Genomic DNA, 17,637 nt, shown 5'->3' on the forward strand with positions numbered 1-17,637 from the left:
CTCTAAATTGCTCAACTTTCTTCCAGATGACCACAAATACCACAAAAATCACCAATCACAGCTACTTTTTGCAATGACCCATCACCACAGTGTGAGCCACAGCAGTTCCTTTAATAGTCTTAATGAGAACTTGGAAGATTCAGTGCCATATTTCCATGAAACAAAAAAGCACAGGCTGCACTTGCACAAAGCCCAATGCAAATGTTGCATAGCTGCAACAAATTACTTTTTTTAGCTATGATATTTTTCCTATAACATAGAAAAGTTGTCCAATTTGTATGGAGCAGTAAAAGGCCCCTGGCTACATGTTAGGATAGAGGATATCCAAACACGCCTGGCTTCCACCTGAGTTTTAACCAGAGAATGTAGGAAATATTAATGTGTCAATGGTTCTGTCCTAGTTCTTTCAACTGAATAAATGTACTTTTAACTGAGGAGAAGAGAGATGTCAGTTCAGGGCTAAAGGAATTCACAAAGACATATTTAGGACTGAGGAGAAAAGATAAAAAGACTCCTGAAATTAAAATTAACAGCAGGTGCACAGTGTAGCCTTAAAATATTTTTAAGGTATTAGGAGACATAACACCTGAAGGCTACAAATGTGTTCTCCACAAATACTTCATCTGAGTTAGCATCTGCTGCTGGGGTCATTCACCAAAGTTACACACAAAAAGGGCATTTCCCACACACACCGAGGCAGGTAAAGAAAAACGTGGCCTCTACTCTTCAGAATATATTGAAATATTCACTGCCAGTGATTAAGGCACACCTGAGGCAGACAAAGCATCCAAATTTCACCTTCTCCAGTGGGATGGTACCAACCCTGCTGGGCTGCACTTGGCCTTGACCTTGGGCTGTAACAGACCCAAGTCCTGTAGCTGTGCAGAGAACACACAGAGCAATTCCTGTGAAAAACATCACTGGAAATTCTCTGTGCCTGGGGAAATGCTGTGATTTAAGTGCTCTGTAATGGTATTGTGGAAGTTTGTGTCACTTGCCCCTGGGTGACAATTCCCAGAGCAGCCTCTCAGGACAAAACCCCTTGTCCAGCAGCAGCCCCAGCCCAGCTCATGGTGACAACGTTGCACCTGCCCTATGAGAGGGGAAGAAACAGAAACTCACTTCAACTCTGAAATTAGTTATAGGTTGCTACATGGCAAGTGCTTTTTTTCCATAATTACAAGTATAAAAATCCAAAAGAACCAGATGGCAAATGGGTCAGCTGACCTTCTGTCTTTAACAACAGTGTTCCAAACAATAGATTTCTGCATGGAGTTTGATTTGAAAAAGCAAAAAACAGGAAATACTAATAAAAATTTGAAAATATTTGCACGCTTTTTGTGCACTACCTTTTAAGACTTTTGTCAAAACCTTGACTCTTCTCCCCCCAGTTTGGGTAAATAACTATTATAATTTGTTGCTAAATAAAAATACTACTTTTTCAATTTAAAAATACCTATTCTATATTCTGTATTAAAAATATGAAAACAGTGCAGTTTGATTGAAGGGGAAAAACTTGTTTTGCAAGTTTAAAAAGATAATTTGACTTTAGTTAACTTTAATTAACTTTTACACCTGCACTCTACTCTCCCAATGAGCTGAGGGGGAAGATTAGCCACAGTATATGATGCTAATGGGAGTTCAATTCAATATTTATTATTCATCCCAGTATTCTGCAGCAATTAATTCATTTAATGAGCAAACAGGCATTGTGAATACTAGAATGGATTTTCAACACTTCGGATATTTATGTCACTGGAGGTAACAGAGAAAATGTTTACTTGTGAGGCACTGGGATGCCATTTTTCCCCTGTGTATTCTCCTTCTCCACTGATGTTTTCACCTCAAAACTTCCCTCACACTGATCCAGGGTCAAACCCACTGCTCATGGCGCAGCTGGAGTCCATGTGAGCTTGTCTTACTGGGACAAATTCCCTCTCTAAGTGCATAATTCTGGTTCTCAGTCTCATTTCACTGCTGTACAGCCCATTTATGAAAAATCCTCTGTTAATCCATTGTTTCACTAGTTGTTGCATTTAAATGTTCATTTGGGGGTTAGATCTGTTGTCCAATTGTAGGTAATGAATTTCCCACCAATATTAGAGTTGGCACTTCATTTATCAAAAAAAAAATGTGTTTCAAACCAGGTATTTCAAGCTCTCTCACCTTTGTAAAAGAACATCACAATTCATTCCCATTGTTTGGGTATTCTTGGATCAGATTTCAATCTCTTTCAAGTCCCAGTTCCTTGCCTTCATGCCAGTGACTCACATTTTGTTGCTGTACTCATGAAGCATTTTATTAATGAAGATGGAATAACAAACGCCCACACACTGGTACATCTACTTCAGGCCTCACAGTTTTACTTTTCTCTTTGCTGGTACTTTCACACATTTGTTTTCTATATTTCAGATGCTTGAGGCCTTGATAGCATCATTATAGAACTGTTTAATCAAACCCACAGTTTACTCTGACAATCTTTGGCATTAGTAACAGCTATAACTCACCATAAACATTCCACTGGCAACTCACTCATGTGAGATTTTTCAGTGGCTTTTACATAACCAAAAGTCATGTGGCATTAAACAGACACTTAGACACAGACTGTAATTCTGAATTGTTCTGCTATGGCTTTTTGTATACATATGAGAAAAATCAGCAGATTTCTTCTACTATTGTGTGTAAATTTAAAATAAAACAGCAAAAACTGTAGTAGTAAAAAACTTATATGTTCCCCAAGGAGGGAGAAATCCCATTCAACTGAGTGATCAAAAGACAGAATAAAAAATACCTCAAATGCCCAAAATTGTGCAGGTTCAAAACCTATTTAGAGAAAAACTTAGGAAGAATATTTATTAGAGGTTATTAAAGGCAAAAAAAGGAAATTTCAAACAAGCCATTACAGCGAGGTCATAAGTTGGGGAAATTGAGTACCACAATAAAGATTCTTGCACATCTGCTCATTCCTAAAGGTTTATAATACCTTTTACTGGCCAGACTGGAGTAAAGCATCATGCACAATACTCTCACCAAGTACAACCACTGTTGTGCTCTTAACAACACTTTCCACCTTACTTAGGCAGGAGACTATTGGCAGTTTTCTTAGGATGTAAACTGGAAAACACTGACGAACAACAGGCAGAACTTGCAATTGCTTCAATTACTCTCGTGACCCCTTCCTTTTTTAAAAGCATCAATGCTACAGATTGATTTGGGGAGCTTATTTCTTCCTGCTTTTTTTAAAAATAGTATTCTGCATTAAATGGATGTTTTGCCATCTTCTCAGAAGCAAATCTATCCCTCAACACAAACACTTCCTTCACTGCTCCTGTGGAACTACACAAACAGCTAAGGGAAGAGATCAATATCACACTATTTTCAGCTGTTTGGTCCTCACCCTTAATACAGTCAGACTGCCAGAATCTCCACGTGTGCTAATTGCAAATTGTTTTAATTTTTGCACTTAATTTGCATTTATGTTTCAAAAATCCAAACTCCAGTGAGTCTATTTAAACACACAAATACCCACAAATCCTGGTTCTGGGGCTGAGAGCTGCTCAAATGCTCATCTCTGAACAACGCTCATCTCTGCTTTGACCTTTCCCCAGCAGACTGTTCACATGCTTCACATGAAGAATATCCAAGTGCTCTGTGATGTGAGGACACTTATCCAATCACCCCTTCAGCCATCTCCCCATCTGTACACACTTGCTCTTTTGGAGAAGTGCAGTGAGAATCAGAACATTCTGTTCTCTGGTAAGTAAATAAGGAGAGGGTGATTACAGCCATTTTTCCAGAGGAATCTGAGATGTGCTGGACTTTGCTGACTTGAACTCTCACATGCCAAAATTCTATCCTGTAAAACCTGGTATCATTTGGCATTTATACAGACAGGAATATCTTCCTCCATACTCGTGCTAATATGGCCAAGAGGATGCTGCCACTGCACGCTCCCACCTAACCCACAATGAATTAGTTCTGGAGCAAAATTAAACTGCCTCAGACATGATTTTCCCAGATTTGACTCTCTCCAAGAAAACCACATATCATTACCAGCAAAAAACACAGATGGCTGCCCATGGTAGCTCATTTCAGTCTCTGCCAAACTGGTGCTTTCCTACTAAAAGTAAAAAAACTTTCCCAACAATAAATCACAGACATTTTATGCACCTGATATTTTTAAGCAGAAATTTAAAAATAAATCAATAAATCCATCTTTCTTTCAATAAAGAACAGAAAAAGTCATGCAAATAATCACAAGTTTGAATTAACCTAGGTTTTTTAAAAAGAAAAAAATTAAATGTTCTATTTTCAAAAAAGCTTCTCTTCTACCATCAATACATCTCCTCTCTGCCTGGTGAGAGCACTACTGCACCAAATTCACCAAGAAGCACAATTTAGGCTTACCAGAGAGCCTGGGTGAGCTGGGAGGCAGCAGTGGCAGTGCCTGCCCTGGCACAGCAAACCCAGAGCCAAGGCACTGATACCAGGGTGCCACGTTTCGAACAGCACAAGTTGAATCTAGTGCAAAACACTTTTCCAGAAGAAAAAAAAAAAAAACCCAACACACCAACTTCTGAGTGACACAGACACGGAATTTCTGCTCTGAGGAGCAGCCCTCCAGAAGAGGCAGGAGAGCCGGTCTGTGCCCGGCCCGGGAAGCACAGCTTCCATCACTAGATGGCATCTTGGCATCGCGCTTTGAGCCGCCGAGCTCATCGCTGCTGGCACCTCCCGGGACCAGCCCTCGGAGCCTGCTGAGACCTCGGCTCTCCGCAGCACAGGAAACCCTGGCTTGTCCCTCATGCCCCACATCCTGTCCTGCTGGAATTCAGAAAATTTATACCCATCAATTGGCTCTTAAAAACGCACCACACTGCATTTGTACAAATGACAGCACTGCCACTAAAGGGCAGTTCAGAGGGACCATTGGCAGGGGTGACTGTCTAATTTATATCCCTCGTCCATCAGAATTCTCAAAAGTCTCTATTGCTGGATTCTAGAAGCAGGTTTTCTAATTTTGTGTTTGCTTGGTTTTATTTTCTTTTTAAATCCTGGGTATCAGTACTTTACAAACACTGTTAATATGGGTAAAATGCAAAAGAAAACCAGAAAAAAAAATATATTAACTGAACAATAAACACTTTTCATATTAATGGTGCATTGATTTATTTGCCTCTAAGACTGATAAAAGCATCAAAATGAATGGTATGTGATTCCCACACCACAGCTAAACAGAACTGGTTTGATGGGCAGCTACACAATGGTTAAGAGTCTTGCTGCACAAACATTTATGCAAATCAATATTCATATTTTTCCCAATAGCACATGTTCACAAATCCTGACTGAAAACTAAGATTCAAAGGACAATCAAGGCAAAATTATCACTTTCCCTTTAGTTTCACTTGGATGATGGAAGCAGAGATTTCCAGAACTGCTGTATGAAATGTATTTTTAGACCCTGTTTGTTACAGTCTCGTATCCATCCTGGGAGCACAGTCCACCCTACAACCAATTTAGTACTGCTAGCAGTGAAAAACATCAACTTCTGCACAGCTTTTAGACAATTCTGATGAAGACACAGCCTTTTCCTGCTTTTTTTTCATCTCCATTCATTTATTCTTAGATTGTGAGTATGCTCACAAGGCCCTCCCTGAAAGTCTACTACATTCCAGTATTTAGAAGTACCAAAATTTGATTACTAACAGCAGCAAAGGCATTTTGGTTTTCTCCTTTTTCTTCTGCAATTCCTTTTAAAAGAAGCTCATTTCTTCTTCAGAAACATCTTGTGTCTCTGTGTTGAGCCAGCTTTTCTTTCTACACCAAAACCACAAGTATTCAAGGAGATTCAAGGATCTTTTATCAAACCATACCTGGCATTTCAGCAGCTCTCTGGATTCACCTGCTTGTTAGCAGGAAATTTCTGCTATTGGAAATTGTTTATTCTTATTTTATTTAGCCTTACACCTCCTTGGCTAAAGCACAAACACAGAAGAATCTGATGGTGAAGTGAAGGAAGGCTGCGAGAACAGGGCAGTTTCTTAGTTTCATCTCTCCTGCTAGAAAAGATGACACCTAACTTGATTTTAATCAATGAAAAACTCAAAATCTCCACCAGTGTCAACTTGTCCTGGAGATCTGCTTCTCTAAGAATAATAAATCAGCTCCAGCTCTGTAGACACCACACCATTACCACTCCAGGCAAGGTTAAGCCAAATAAACAACACTCAGCATCTGATTTAATAACAACACACAAGTGTAGACTGATGGCAGAGGGAAAAGGGGTCAATATATTACAGGAGTTTGCATCTAAGAAAAACTGGTTTGTCTTAATTTCATTCATCACTAAGTAACGTTTATAATTTGAGGATTTTCCCTGTGCAATCAGTAATAGTAACACTGACTCGTCATCTAAATGATACTGGGGTATTTTCAAGGAGACATTTCCAGATAATATGAAAATATTATCCATAATTTATAGAATAATGGCTGCAAGCTCCAGCCATTGGACCAATTCCTCTGCTGGGATAAAAACACACAGCCATGTGCATTAATAGGGAGCAAAACACTGCACCATCCAAGGAGATGGAGATGCAAGGAACAAAACGCAGGACTCTCTACCTGCTTCTGACTGCTCCCCTCTGCTGTGCATTAATACAGCACTGCATTTCATGTGCCTGGATTCTCAAATCAGTAATGTGATGGAAAACTTTACAAAATCTTCCCACAATAAGCATCTCAGGTAAAATTTTCCCCTCATGCTGTATTCCATTCATCATAAACCACTCTCTGATCCTCATGAAAGAGCTGTAAAGAATTTCCTTGATTTTTCGGTAGTTCTATAAATTATTTTGAGAAATAAAAACAAATGTAGCCAGATATTTCCCATATTTATTGTTTTATTGGCACAAGTTAGATCAGCTCTATGTTACTATTTGAGATACCTGCACAATGCACATTCCCCTCTCTCCAGTATGCTAAGACTCTCCCCTCCCACCTAACCCATTATCCAAATGCTCTGTGATGATGCTCAGGGAAGAGTTATTTTTGCTTTCAGTTCTATTGTTCTCTCGCTGGTAGTGACAGATTCATTAATTTTTTTTTTTTTTAAGAATGCTAAGATACATTCCATTCAATAGGAATCTGAAATTTAAAGAAATCCACTTTTTTTTTGCAAGCCATTATCCCCAGCTAATAGATATCCTTCCTGAAGCAGCAGCAGAGATGAAGTAATTTCAGGTACTATCACATTTCTATTCAGATCACAGGCAGCAATTCTTGCAGCAATTTTATTTCTCAGCAAAAATCATTATTGTCCCTCCTGAATTATCCTGAAGAGTCCTATTTTACTCCCACTACCTTTTCTCAACATTTCTTGATTAAAAAACAGTACATAATATTTGTTATCAAATATCAATATATAGACAAGAGTTGGAGAAATGGAAATGGGGGAAAAGCAAAGGCACTTTAGAAAACATAAACCTTTAATATGCAGGAAGGAGAATTTAAAGCAGCCTAAGACTGTGAAGCTGCAGATAGAAGAGTGAAGCACTTAGAGGAAGCCATAAGAAAAAGGGACAGAAATCCAAGGATCCAGCCCAAATCCATCCCTCCAGAGTCTAGCAGCCAGTAATTTTACAACTTCCTAAAGCTTCCAATAATAATTCCTTCAGTTACATTTTTCTGAGCTCTGCAGGTACAACCAGCTGCCTGATGAGATTTAAGAACAAAAGAAAGGCTTTAAAAGACTCAATCACTCAGCTTAATGAAAACATCTTGAATTATTTAACAAACAATCTATTAAGCAGCTATAGCTATCGGGAAACATGGAGTTTGATAGATCTGATTCCCCACTGCTGTTTTATACCACAGTGTCTCCAGCCCTTTCAGTGCAGTCTCAGGGATGTAACACAGATGTGAATTCAGCCTGAGATTGAGCTGCATTAGACTTTCATATAGGATCTGTCACTAAGAGCAGGAAAAGCAGCCAACAATTATTTAAAAGAAAAATCCACCTGGAAATAAGCCTTTCAGGCTCTGGAACTGGGGCATTATTCAATAATTTGTTCTCAGGTCCATTTGAATTCTCATCTGTCAACTCTCCTTTTATTACCAGACTGTTCTATAAGCAATGATCTGGCAACACACTTGAAAAATCTATGTATCCCTTCCCATCCATCACAACAAACAATTTTCCAAGCAACAACAGAGACAGTGTAATTTCAAGAGCAATAAGCTCAACTCCTAACTCATTATTTTTATGCCATTGTAGCGTGGCATAAGAAATATCATGGAAAACAGGAAACCTTTTCCTCTTTCCATCACAAACCTCTTCAGTACATCAAAATGTACTGATAAACGTGCCTTTAGAACTCTTTCCATCACCCAAAAATAAGTAAAAAATAATTAAAGTCTAAGCTACTAAAGCTCAGCGAAGAGAAATGAAATCTTGTTTGTTAAGTCACTACCTTGAAATCTGAGGACACTTTCTTACCGACAACAAAAGGATTCAGTCACGAAAAAGAAAAAGAAAAAGAAAAAGAAAAAGAAAAAGAAAAAGAAAAAGAAAAAGAAAAAGAAAAAGAAAAAAAAAAAAGAAAAAAGAAAAAAGAAAAAGAAAAAGAAAAAGAAAAAGAAAAAGAAAAAGAAAAAGAAAAAGAAAAAAGAAAAAGAAAAAGAAAAAGAAAAGAAAAAGAAAAAGAAAAAGAAAAAGAAAAAGAAAAAGAAAAAGAAAAAGAAAAAGAAAGACTCCCTGGGTCAGTTTGACAAAGAAATTCAGTAAAGCCCCCACCCTCTCAGTACAAAATGGCAAGTGTTCATCAAATCTTGTTCTGCACTTGTAAAAACATTTTCTAGTTTAGAGAACACATTCAGCCAGGAAAAACACTACATCATTCTTCAAAAAATTTGGTTTTAACTGACACAAACCTAATTTCAATGCAAATATATGAAGCACAAAAAAACCAAGCTTCTAAAAACAAACCTCCACCTCTCAGAACATCATTCCGCAAGTTAACTTTTGACAAACTAACAGAAAGGCTTGACTTTGCATATGTTCCAGCAGGAAGCGCCAGTGCAGGAAGAATTACTGAACGATATTCTTCCAAAACCTACTATATGGGATAAAAAAAGGATTCTGTCAAATCATCAGAGAAGCTAAAAATCTCTTGTATACGTTTTCACTTTTCAAGATATTTTTGTATTTCCGTTGGTGTGACTAAGCAGTTTCAGAAGCCAGAGATTTCCAACTGCAAGACAGTGCTCATTTGGAGAGAGTCCAACCACCTCCTCCTTTCAGGGAACTGTTAATGATGGATGTTCATGTTTAAAACAGCATTAATCATGCCTGCAAACAGGGAAAAAGGGGTTGCCAAACATTTGAAATACTGACTATTTCCTTATTCTGGCATAAATCCACACTCCTACAACCTCGAGTCTGAGGGGATACAGCTTAGATAATCAGAAAAAGAGGGGGGAGAAATACCCAAACTAAATGTTCATAGAGTGACATAATTCCAATTCCTGGCACTCTCCAAGGAGAGGCACTTGGAAAGGAACTGTAGCACAATATTCCTGGTTTAGAGAGACAAAAAAAAGATTAAAGGAACTTGACTGCAACGGATGACTAACTCTTCGTGACATCAGACAGTGTTGAGTATCACCAGCACCTCTGTAAATCAGGTCTGTTAACACCTCAGCATAAGTTTGGCTTATGGGACACATTTCCTGACAAAATATGATATTATTTAGAAAGTGAAGTATGCAGCACAGACACAGGTTAGGTGATATCCAGCCTTTAAGCCAGGATAAGGTTGTTCTCTTTTGGTCCAGCCCTGCTCAGTTTCCAAGCCAACAGTGGCCTTGCCCTTGTGAGTGCTTGTCTCTTGCATGGCTCCAAACTCACCCCAATTTCTGCTTTCTTTTTTTGTATCTGCTCTCCTCACTACAGTATGGAATTCCAGAGGGGTTTGCAGTTGTACCCCACCCTCCCATTCCCCCAGATTTTATCCCCTCTCTGCACAACAGTGAGACACAGCCTGGAGGCCAGTCTGTGCATGGAGACGAGACAGTTTGTAGCACACGAGAGAGCCACGGGGCTCTTAATGAACATAACTGCAACAATTCTAATCAGTTTGCCTCTCTTTGGTAAGACAGATATTCCCTGTTCTATATATTCACATATTAAAGAGCATTTAAGCCAATTCAAGTGCAGTCACTTCAAAAGCAGGAAGGTGTCACAGGAAAGAGTTAGTGCCAGTGATTGATGACCGAAACAATTTAAAAGGAGATCTAAACTCAGTTACAAAATCTAATCTCTTCAGTAAAACGCTTTACTTACTGGACCTTGAGGACTGTTCTTGGCACTGGAAACCAGAGTCATAACATCAGATTTATAGTCCTGAAAAGAGGGGAAAAATATAGTCAGATTAAACATAATAGTTGGCACTTTGCATATCAGGAATAAAGACCAACATTGAGCACCACTGTGATTAGACTCAGAGGAGCCATTAGTAAAACATTTGATTATGGAGATTTTCATTGCCATTCATCTTGTGCCTTAGACCCTTTTGACTAAATTACCCACTTTTTTGGTTTTACCATAATGACCCCCAAGAAAGCCAGCAGCCTGATCTCTCTTTTAGAAGGCAGTGGGGTGGGAAGGACAGGATGATGATACAGCTACTGCCTTTCAGAAACTTTACATTACACTTCCTGAACCAGGCCCACACAGCCTCCACATGAAATTTGGGTGACAGTTTCTCAACCACTCAAAATTCTCTCAGCATCTTATGATAAATGATTCTCTGTTCCATTAGAGGGACCTTGATTTCTTTTCCTGCTTAGCAACAGCCCCGTAAATGTTGATCCAAACCCCTGCAGCACAGGCTGTGCAGGAGTTAGGCCCATGGCTATGCTGGCTCACCATTCTTTGTGTCAGATCTACATCTAGGTCCACCCTAAAGCAATATAAAATCCCTCATTTCTATCCCTCAGGAAGCTTCTCCTACATCCCAGCTGGCATTCCACAAGTCACGAAGCAATTTGGGGCTTGGGCATGAGAATAAGCTGAGTACTCTGCTGTTACTGCAATATAGAAACAAGGGCTTAGAGGAGTTTTTAATAGGTGATAGAAGTGCCGCAGTGCTTAAATACAGGTGCAACAAATACCAGTACAAGACTCAGGCCAGTAATTAAAACAGTTCTGATTTTAAAAGGATATGTTAGAAAGAGTTAGCAGGCTAAATTTTTTGCCTCTTCCTCAATGAATACAGCCATTACACTCATATTTATATTTTGAAAAGGTCTCCCAGGTCTGGCCTCCTCTTGTCATGCCATTCCTATCAATAAAGGTCAGATTTACATGGCCAAGCTACACAGTTCCTCCTAATGTTTGGGAATTAAAGTCTGATAAGCTGAAATTGAGGCCATTGTGTCCAAGACAGCAAAGACTAACTGCTATGAACTTCTTTTAATTATCATCATCAAGTATGCCTCCATATATTAAGATTCTAGATCCTTTATTTATAGGAGATGTGCTATGACCCAATAGACAGATCATATTTCAGGGCAGTAATTCTCCACTCCTTCACCCTGAGCATCTCCCAGCCTCTGAATTGTATAGAGTATCCCGCACTGTCCATTCAATTTATCTATTGTAAACACCAACTCCTTCATAGGAGCTGCCAACAAACAGACTTTACTAGGTGTAAATAGATGCCAAACTACCATCAAATCACCTCACATACAAACCCCTGTGGTCCATGCTTCCCACAAAGCACAGCAGTCACTGTTGGCCACTGAGAAGCTGCAAACTGAGACCAACATCAAAGCAAACCTTCTCTTTTCCACCCCTTGGATGATTTAAGAGTGCCTCCACACCCTTACCCACTGCTGTGCCACTGAGCAGCTGCGTATTTACTGCTTTTTCAGGTTTTCTTCAAGTTTACTCATGTCACTGTCCTCCCTTCTGTCCCTTCACCTGAGCTCCTCTGTCACGGCTGCCCCCAGAGCCATTTCCCTATCCCTGCTTTGCTGTGCACACCTGTGAGCACACCGTGCACGGGGCTGCAGCAGGATGGATGTGCAGCTATTTGTATTCCACGCCCGTTGCCTTCCCCTGCCTTCCCAGCAGGATGCTCTGGTTCCAGAGCTCCTCAGGCTGCACGACTTACCCGGGATCACAGCTTCACAGTGCTCAGGAAGGACTGTGGGAATCCAAACTCACCTTTTTGCAGGGCTGTTCCTCTTGGGAAACTCCCTAGGAGAGGCATGCAGACAGAGAGACAACACATTTCGTTTCACACAACTCTTTTCCAGAAGGCAGTGCCCCGAGATCCAAATAAATATGACATTTTAAGCAGCTATTTTGCAAATATACTTGTTTTTTCCCCCCAACCCAGCTAAATTTCTAAGCGTTGCACAGCTCTGTGAACCAGCAACAAATTAACAAACAGCTCTAGGCCAAGGCTGCATGTGGGACACCTCCTTGGGAAGCTCATGGTGTGCTCCCTATTAATAACTCACTTACAACCTGAGAAAATCCAGGGACATTGAACCAGAAAATAAAAGCGAAATAGCAAAACTCCTCAGGTCAAGGTTGTTTTTAGGAGGCAGAGAATTCCAACAACAATCCAGACTAATCTAAGCCTGTTAGCAAGAGCCCAAATCCCTTCCCCAGTAATTCCAGATGCTTGGACTAGGATCCACCAAACACCCTCCTCCTGTATCACAGAGGCTGAAATAACCATTCCCTCACTACAGCTGCAATAGCAGCATTCAGGGGCAGCTCTCTGATAGACAAAGGAGATTAATTCTCATCATAATAATTTTCACATATAAGACACTTTCCTCTACACCATTTCTGTATTTATAGCAAACAAAAAATTGGTTTGTGGAGTTGCTTTTGCACTCATTTTCAGATAATGTGTCATAATAATATCTCGTACATGTTCACGTTATGCAAAGTATTGTGCCACTGACAAATCATGCACTTGTCTTGGAGGCTACAGGAAAATGGAAATTACACAGTTTCAGCACTGCAGCAGCAAAACAAACAAAAACTTTCTCCCTCCTGTAGAGCTACACTTCATGTTCCTATCAGTGCCTCCTCCAGGTAATGTCTTTTGGGTCTCTTGTTTCCATTAACATTTGTATTTTGAGGTGATTTCTACTTGGTACTCGAAGGTGGAATTGCAACAACCATTTACAGGCTATTTTATTTTCAGGGTCTGTTCTGTTACCAAGGGCAGCTGTGCTGTGGCCATGCCAGGCTTTCCAGAAGTTTCTTATGATTGCCATTACTATCCATCTGCCCTTAGAGAAATCAAGAAATAGCAATAAAACGCTCCCTAAATTTTATATGAGGCACAGCCTACTCCCCACCCCTCAAACAGAAAGTTTAGAGTAAATGTCAGCTAACAGACATTACTATCCATTCTTCTGCCTTTAATGGGAAAAATAAATTTTGGCAGTCCTTCCCCAGTGTTAAAAGTCTTAGCTACTCCCTGAGGATAGAAAGAATCAATGCAAGTAAGATCCATATTTTCTTTCTTGGAATACCACTGCTTCCAGCAATTTATTTGACTGACTATGCCTTCTATTACCATGTAAATTGTTTCAGGCTGCAGGAAAAAAAAAAGTATTAATCTCCCCTCAGTAAGTCATAAAATAAAGAAATCAATTTCAAGGTCAATTTAGTCTAAATAACACCTGCTGCCCTTTTTGTAACATGCAGACTCCTCTGAAACACTAAGTTGCTGTCTATAAAGGCATCAATACGTGATGTCTCACATAAATCAGGGTGCTGTATGGTACAGTACAGCTGATTTGCAGGGTACCAACTGGAGCTGGGAAAAAAGATTCAGAACAGGTCCCTCCTCATCACACCTTTTCAACATAAGCACAAGGCTTTACAACAGAAAATAAAGCCAGGGGAGCCTGGAGCATGTAGGGATCTGGTTCTGCAAGGAGCCTGTGCCTTGTAAGGTTTTGGGGACATCCAGGGAGTCTCAGCTCTGCATTGGGAGCACTTAGATCCATGAAGTGTGGGTAGCCTCAAGCATGAGCTTCAGAGAGGGAGAAAAAGACAAAAAAAAATAGTATTAGCAACAAGAAATCTTCCCTTCTATTGGAAAGCAGAGTGGAATGGCAAAGACTGGAAATAGGAAAGAGAGTGATGGTGTTTTTTCCCTATCCTAGAATTCAGAAAAGGGAAAAAACTTGAAAAATTCTCACCTGCTTCCACGGAGGAAAAACTTTTAAGTGGAAATCCATTTCTCTTTTGGTCAAAAACTGCCCAATCTTTCTTTTAAGTATACTTAATGTGCTCCCATTGTAGCATAGGACTGCATTTGATTTCCCTAAAGGGGTTGGACATTCATGCCCTTCTCCTGAAAAGTTTGCCTTGAGCTCTGTAACATTTCTGGGCTGTAATGGAAAAGCTCTAAAGCCCCAGGACTGAGTGGTCTGGTCACTGTGTTCCTCCCCACTGTGGTACTTCTTTCTTAGAAGGTGAATACAACTATTTTTCCTTTCCCATGTCCAAGTCACAGCAGTGCTGGTACCTCATTACATGCAAAGTTCCTGACAGGTTTTTTTTTTCTTCCTCTGGCTCCCCCAGCAGAAGACAGTCTGGGCAATAAATACCCAAGCAGCAGAAGTTACTGAATGAAGCAAATATACAGATATTCTGGAAAGAGGACTCCACATTCCTGAAAGACTTCTCTAATGAAAGTAAAACAGTGCTTTGAAGGCTTTTGAAAAGGGCTGAGAGCATAAGGATCCACAAGGCTGAGCAGAGAGCAAATTGAAATCAATTTACAGAAAATGGTCTAACATAGGAACCATTTAAACCAGGAACAGATTTTGGCTTCCCTAACAGAGGTCTATACCACAGCTCTGCTCCAGGATATGAAACAGCCCACAGGTTTCTCCAGGCATACATGTCACAGCAGCAGAATTCTCTCTAAAACTGGTGGACAGTAGTAGGTGGTGTCCAAGCCCTTCCCATCATTTATTGCATGGGTGAACCTGGAATTATTGAGGGGTTTCACTTCTTGTTCTACATAAATACATTCCTATTGCACACAGAGAGAAAACCAACCCCAACTCTGTCATTTAGAGCAGGGACTACTCAACAGTACCCCTGTTTCATAGTTCATAATTAGCACTGTAATGTGGATCCATTTTTTATATTTATAGTCTTTGCATGTATTCAGCTTTATCTGGAAGACAGCATTTCACCAAATAATCAAAATATAATTTAATCAAGTCTAATATATTCATATATTTATAGAGTATAATGATTCCCCTATGATGATATACTAGCAAAAAGGAATGCTGCCCTTTTCCAACAGATAACACTCAGTGAATCAAAGGTTATGTAGAAATAAATTGGAAAATATAAAGTCACAGAAAAATCATTTATTTTTGGATATAAAAGAATATTTCATTTTTTAAATCCATGGGCCTGAATCCTATTTAATGCAAACTTCTCTGTGAAATCCCACTATCACAAGCCAAGGATAATGGCTGTGTGTCAGGAGCTGCCAATATACTGATTCAGTGAGTCAAGAAACAAGGATGAGATTTACTAGGAGTGATAAGCATATTAATGTTATATTATCTAAAATCATACAAATACTCATTTTGCAGTTGAATGTGTCTAATAGCATGAGATTCCATAGCAGAAAAACAAACAGAAGCCTGACATGGCTGTCCAAGGGCTCAAAAGATTAGAAACACAAGAAAAGAGCGACTTTTTAAATAGGGTTTATTTGTTGAGGTAAAGGGGCAGAAAGAGCAGTGTAAGACACGCAAGGAGCTTTTTCTAATGGGAAATTATCTTTTCAATGTGCCAAGAAGCAGCTTCAGAATCCTGAACCATGAAGCCCTATAAAGCACAGGGGAGATGTCTTCCAAAGATGAAGAATGTAAGCAGCACAGGAAGAAACCCAGAATATTCCTAACTACTTCTGCTTAACTAAATGGTTACCTATTTCCTAATGCCCAAGCAGTCCATGAAGTGGGTAAATTATTGCAGGATCTGCTGTGAAATCAAGGTGGAGAAAAAGACAAAACAAGTGGAGAGTTAAATAAATACTTCCAAAATGTAATCGCAAGGGGCACAGATGAGCATGTCTGACATTGCCTATTATCTCCCCAGCAGAACTACTTTAGGTTTACTGAGGCAGGAGACTTCAGTAACCTACAAGTCACTCAGGAACATTTATCCAGGAGTATTAGAAGATGATCAGGAGCAGAATCTGCAGAGCAATGATAATCATCACTGAGGGCTCAGGGCTGGAAGGGTTTGCCCTTGCACTGTAACAGCAGCAAACATCCCCACGGATCTCAGCAAATGAGCCCTGCCCTGGGTGCAGGGAGTACTGATCAGTACAGCCTCAATGACACTGCAGCCGACTTCAGATAAGAAATAAAAAGTTTCTGTCTTTTCCAGAAGCTCAGATAAACTCAGCTGGGCTGTATTTCTACTCCAAACAGCCTTGGATAATGTTTCCGATGATTCCTGATTTTCACCAACCAAAGCAGAAACTGCTGGAAATCTCACAGGAATATTCTCTCATGGCACCCCATCACCAAAGCAGCCCATCAGGAAATGCTTAACTCATCAGCTATCCAGCATTTTCATTAAGTGAATTTAAAGGCAAAAGATCAGCCACAGGATGTATCCACATTATTTGTTCCCCCAGGCACGGAAATATTTCTTATACTAGAGAATTTTCAGTCAATGATTATATTTTAAATTTATTACCTGCCTGATCACAGAAGCAGGATGCTCTTCACAGAATATACTTTTAATGTGATTTTCTGGCACCAGTTAGAATGGAGCCATGCACAAATCCAAGTGTTAATATTCTGCTGTAACAATACACCACCTACCTTGCATTGTCCTGCCCCTGAATGCTTAGGCAAGTCGTGATCAAGTTTCTAGAGCTGAGACTTCAGAAAATAATCAATGTAAGCATATTATTACATGACTATGAAGTATAGAACTGGTATCTCTTATATGACTGTAAAATTAAGTAGTATTACATGGAGTCTTTTAGAAAAAAGACCAGAACACACTTTTCCTAGTCTTTGCTATATTACATGCAGATAAATTTCCTCTGTAGGGACAGCTGCTGCTCTAACATGACAGAGTCTTGACTCAGAAAATAAATATTTCGCTGCTGTGGAAAATTATCAGCTTTTACAGGATAAACAGTGGCTGCCACCCTTATGCTTTAAATGCCCTTAGGAAACACAGCTGAGTGCTTCTCAGCTCCCAGGTGAATACCACAGAGCATCATCTAGCTGTCCAAAGCATTCTCATTCTTCCTTTCTGCTACTAGCAACAGCTTGCCATGGATTCTACTTCCATGACTTTGAAATGATAAGAACTAATAAAGATATATATTTGGAATATTACTACATTACACCTTGTGCTGGGATTTTTGACAAGTAACCTTCCCTCATCTCCTATCAGGGCAGCATTCTGTGCACTGCACGGGACCTGGGGAGCTCCCCCAAGGGTGTTGTAATCCTAGGTTTGCTTCATTCAGAGGAAAATTTAACATATGTACCACCTGTTGTTGGTTAAAAGATTATAAATATAATACCTGTTCTCTGAATGCC

The 17,637-nt window shown here is 39.7% G+C and overlaps 1 protein-coding gene across 15 annotated transcripts in view; it reads right to left on the minus strand.

Annotated features, from left to right (window-relative positions):
• Nucleotides 1-17,637, minus strand: part of RBFOX1 (RNA binding fox-1 homolog 1) — a 1,114,622-nt gene that overhangs the window by 980,767 nt on the left and 116,218 nt on the right. For all 15 annotated transcript variants that reach the window (XM_039560092.1, XM_039560085.1, XM_039560084.1 and 12 more), the window contains exon 2: nt 10,340-10,399. In XM_039560092.1, coding sequence (XP_039416026.1) covers nt 10,340-10,399 — 60 coding nt within the window. The remainder of the gene's footprint in view (nt 1-10,339; nt 10,400-17,637) is intronic.

Source organism: Corvus cornix, chromosome 14, assembly GCF_000738735.6.
Source record: "Corvus cornix cornix isolate S_Up_H32 chromosome 14, ASM73873v5, whole genome shotgun sequence".
NCBI lineage: Eukaryota > Metazoa > Chordata > Aves > Passeriformes > Corvidae > Corvus > Corvus cornix.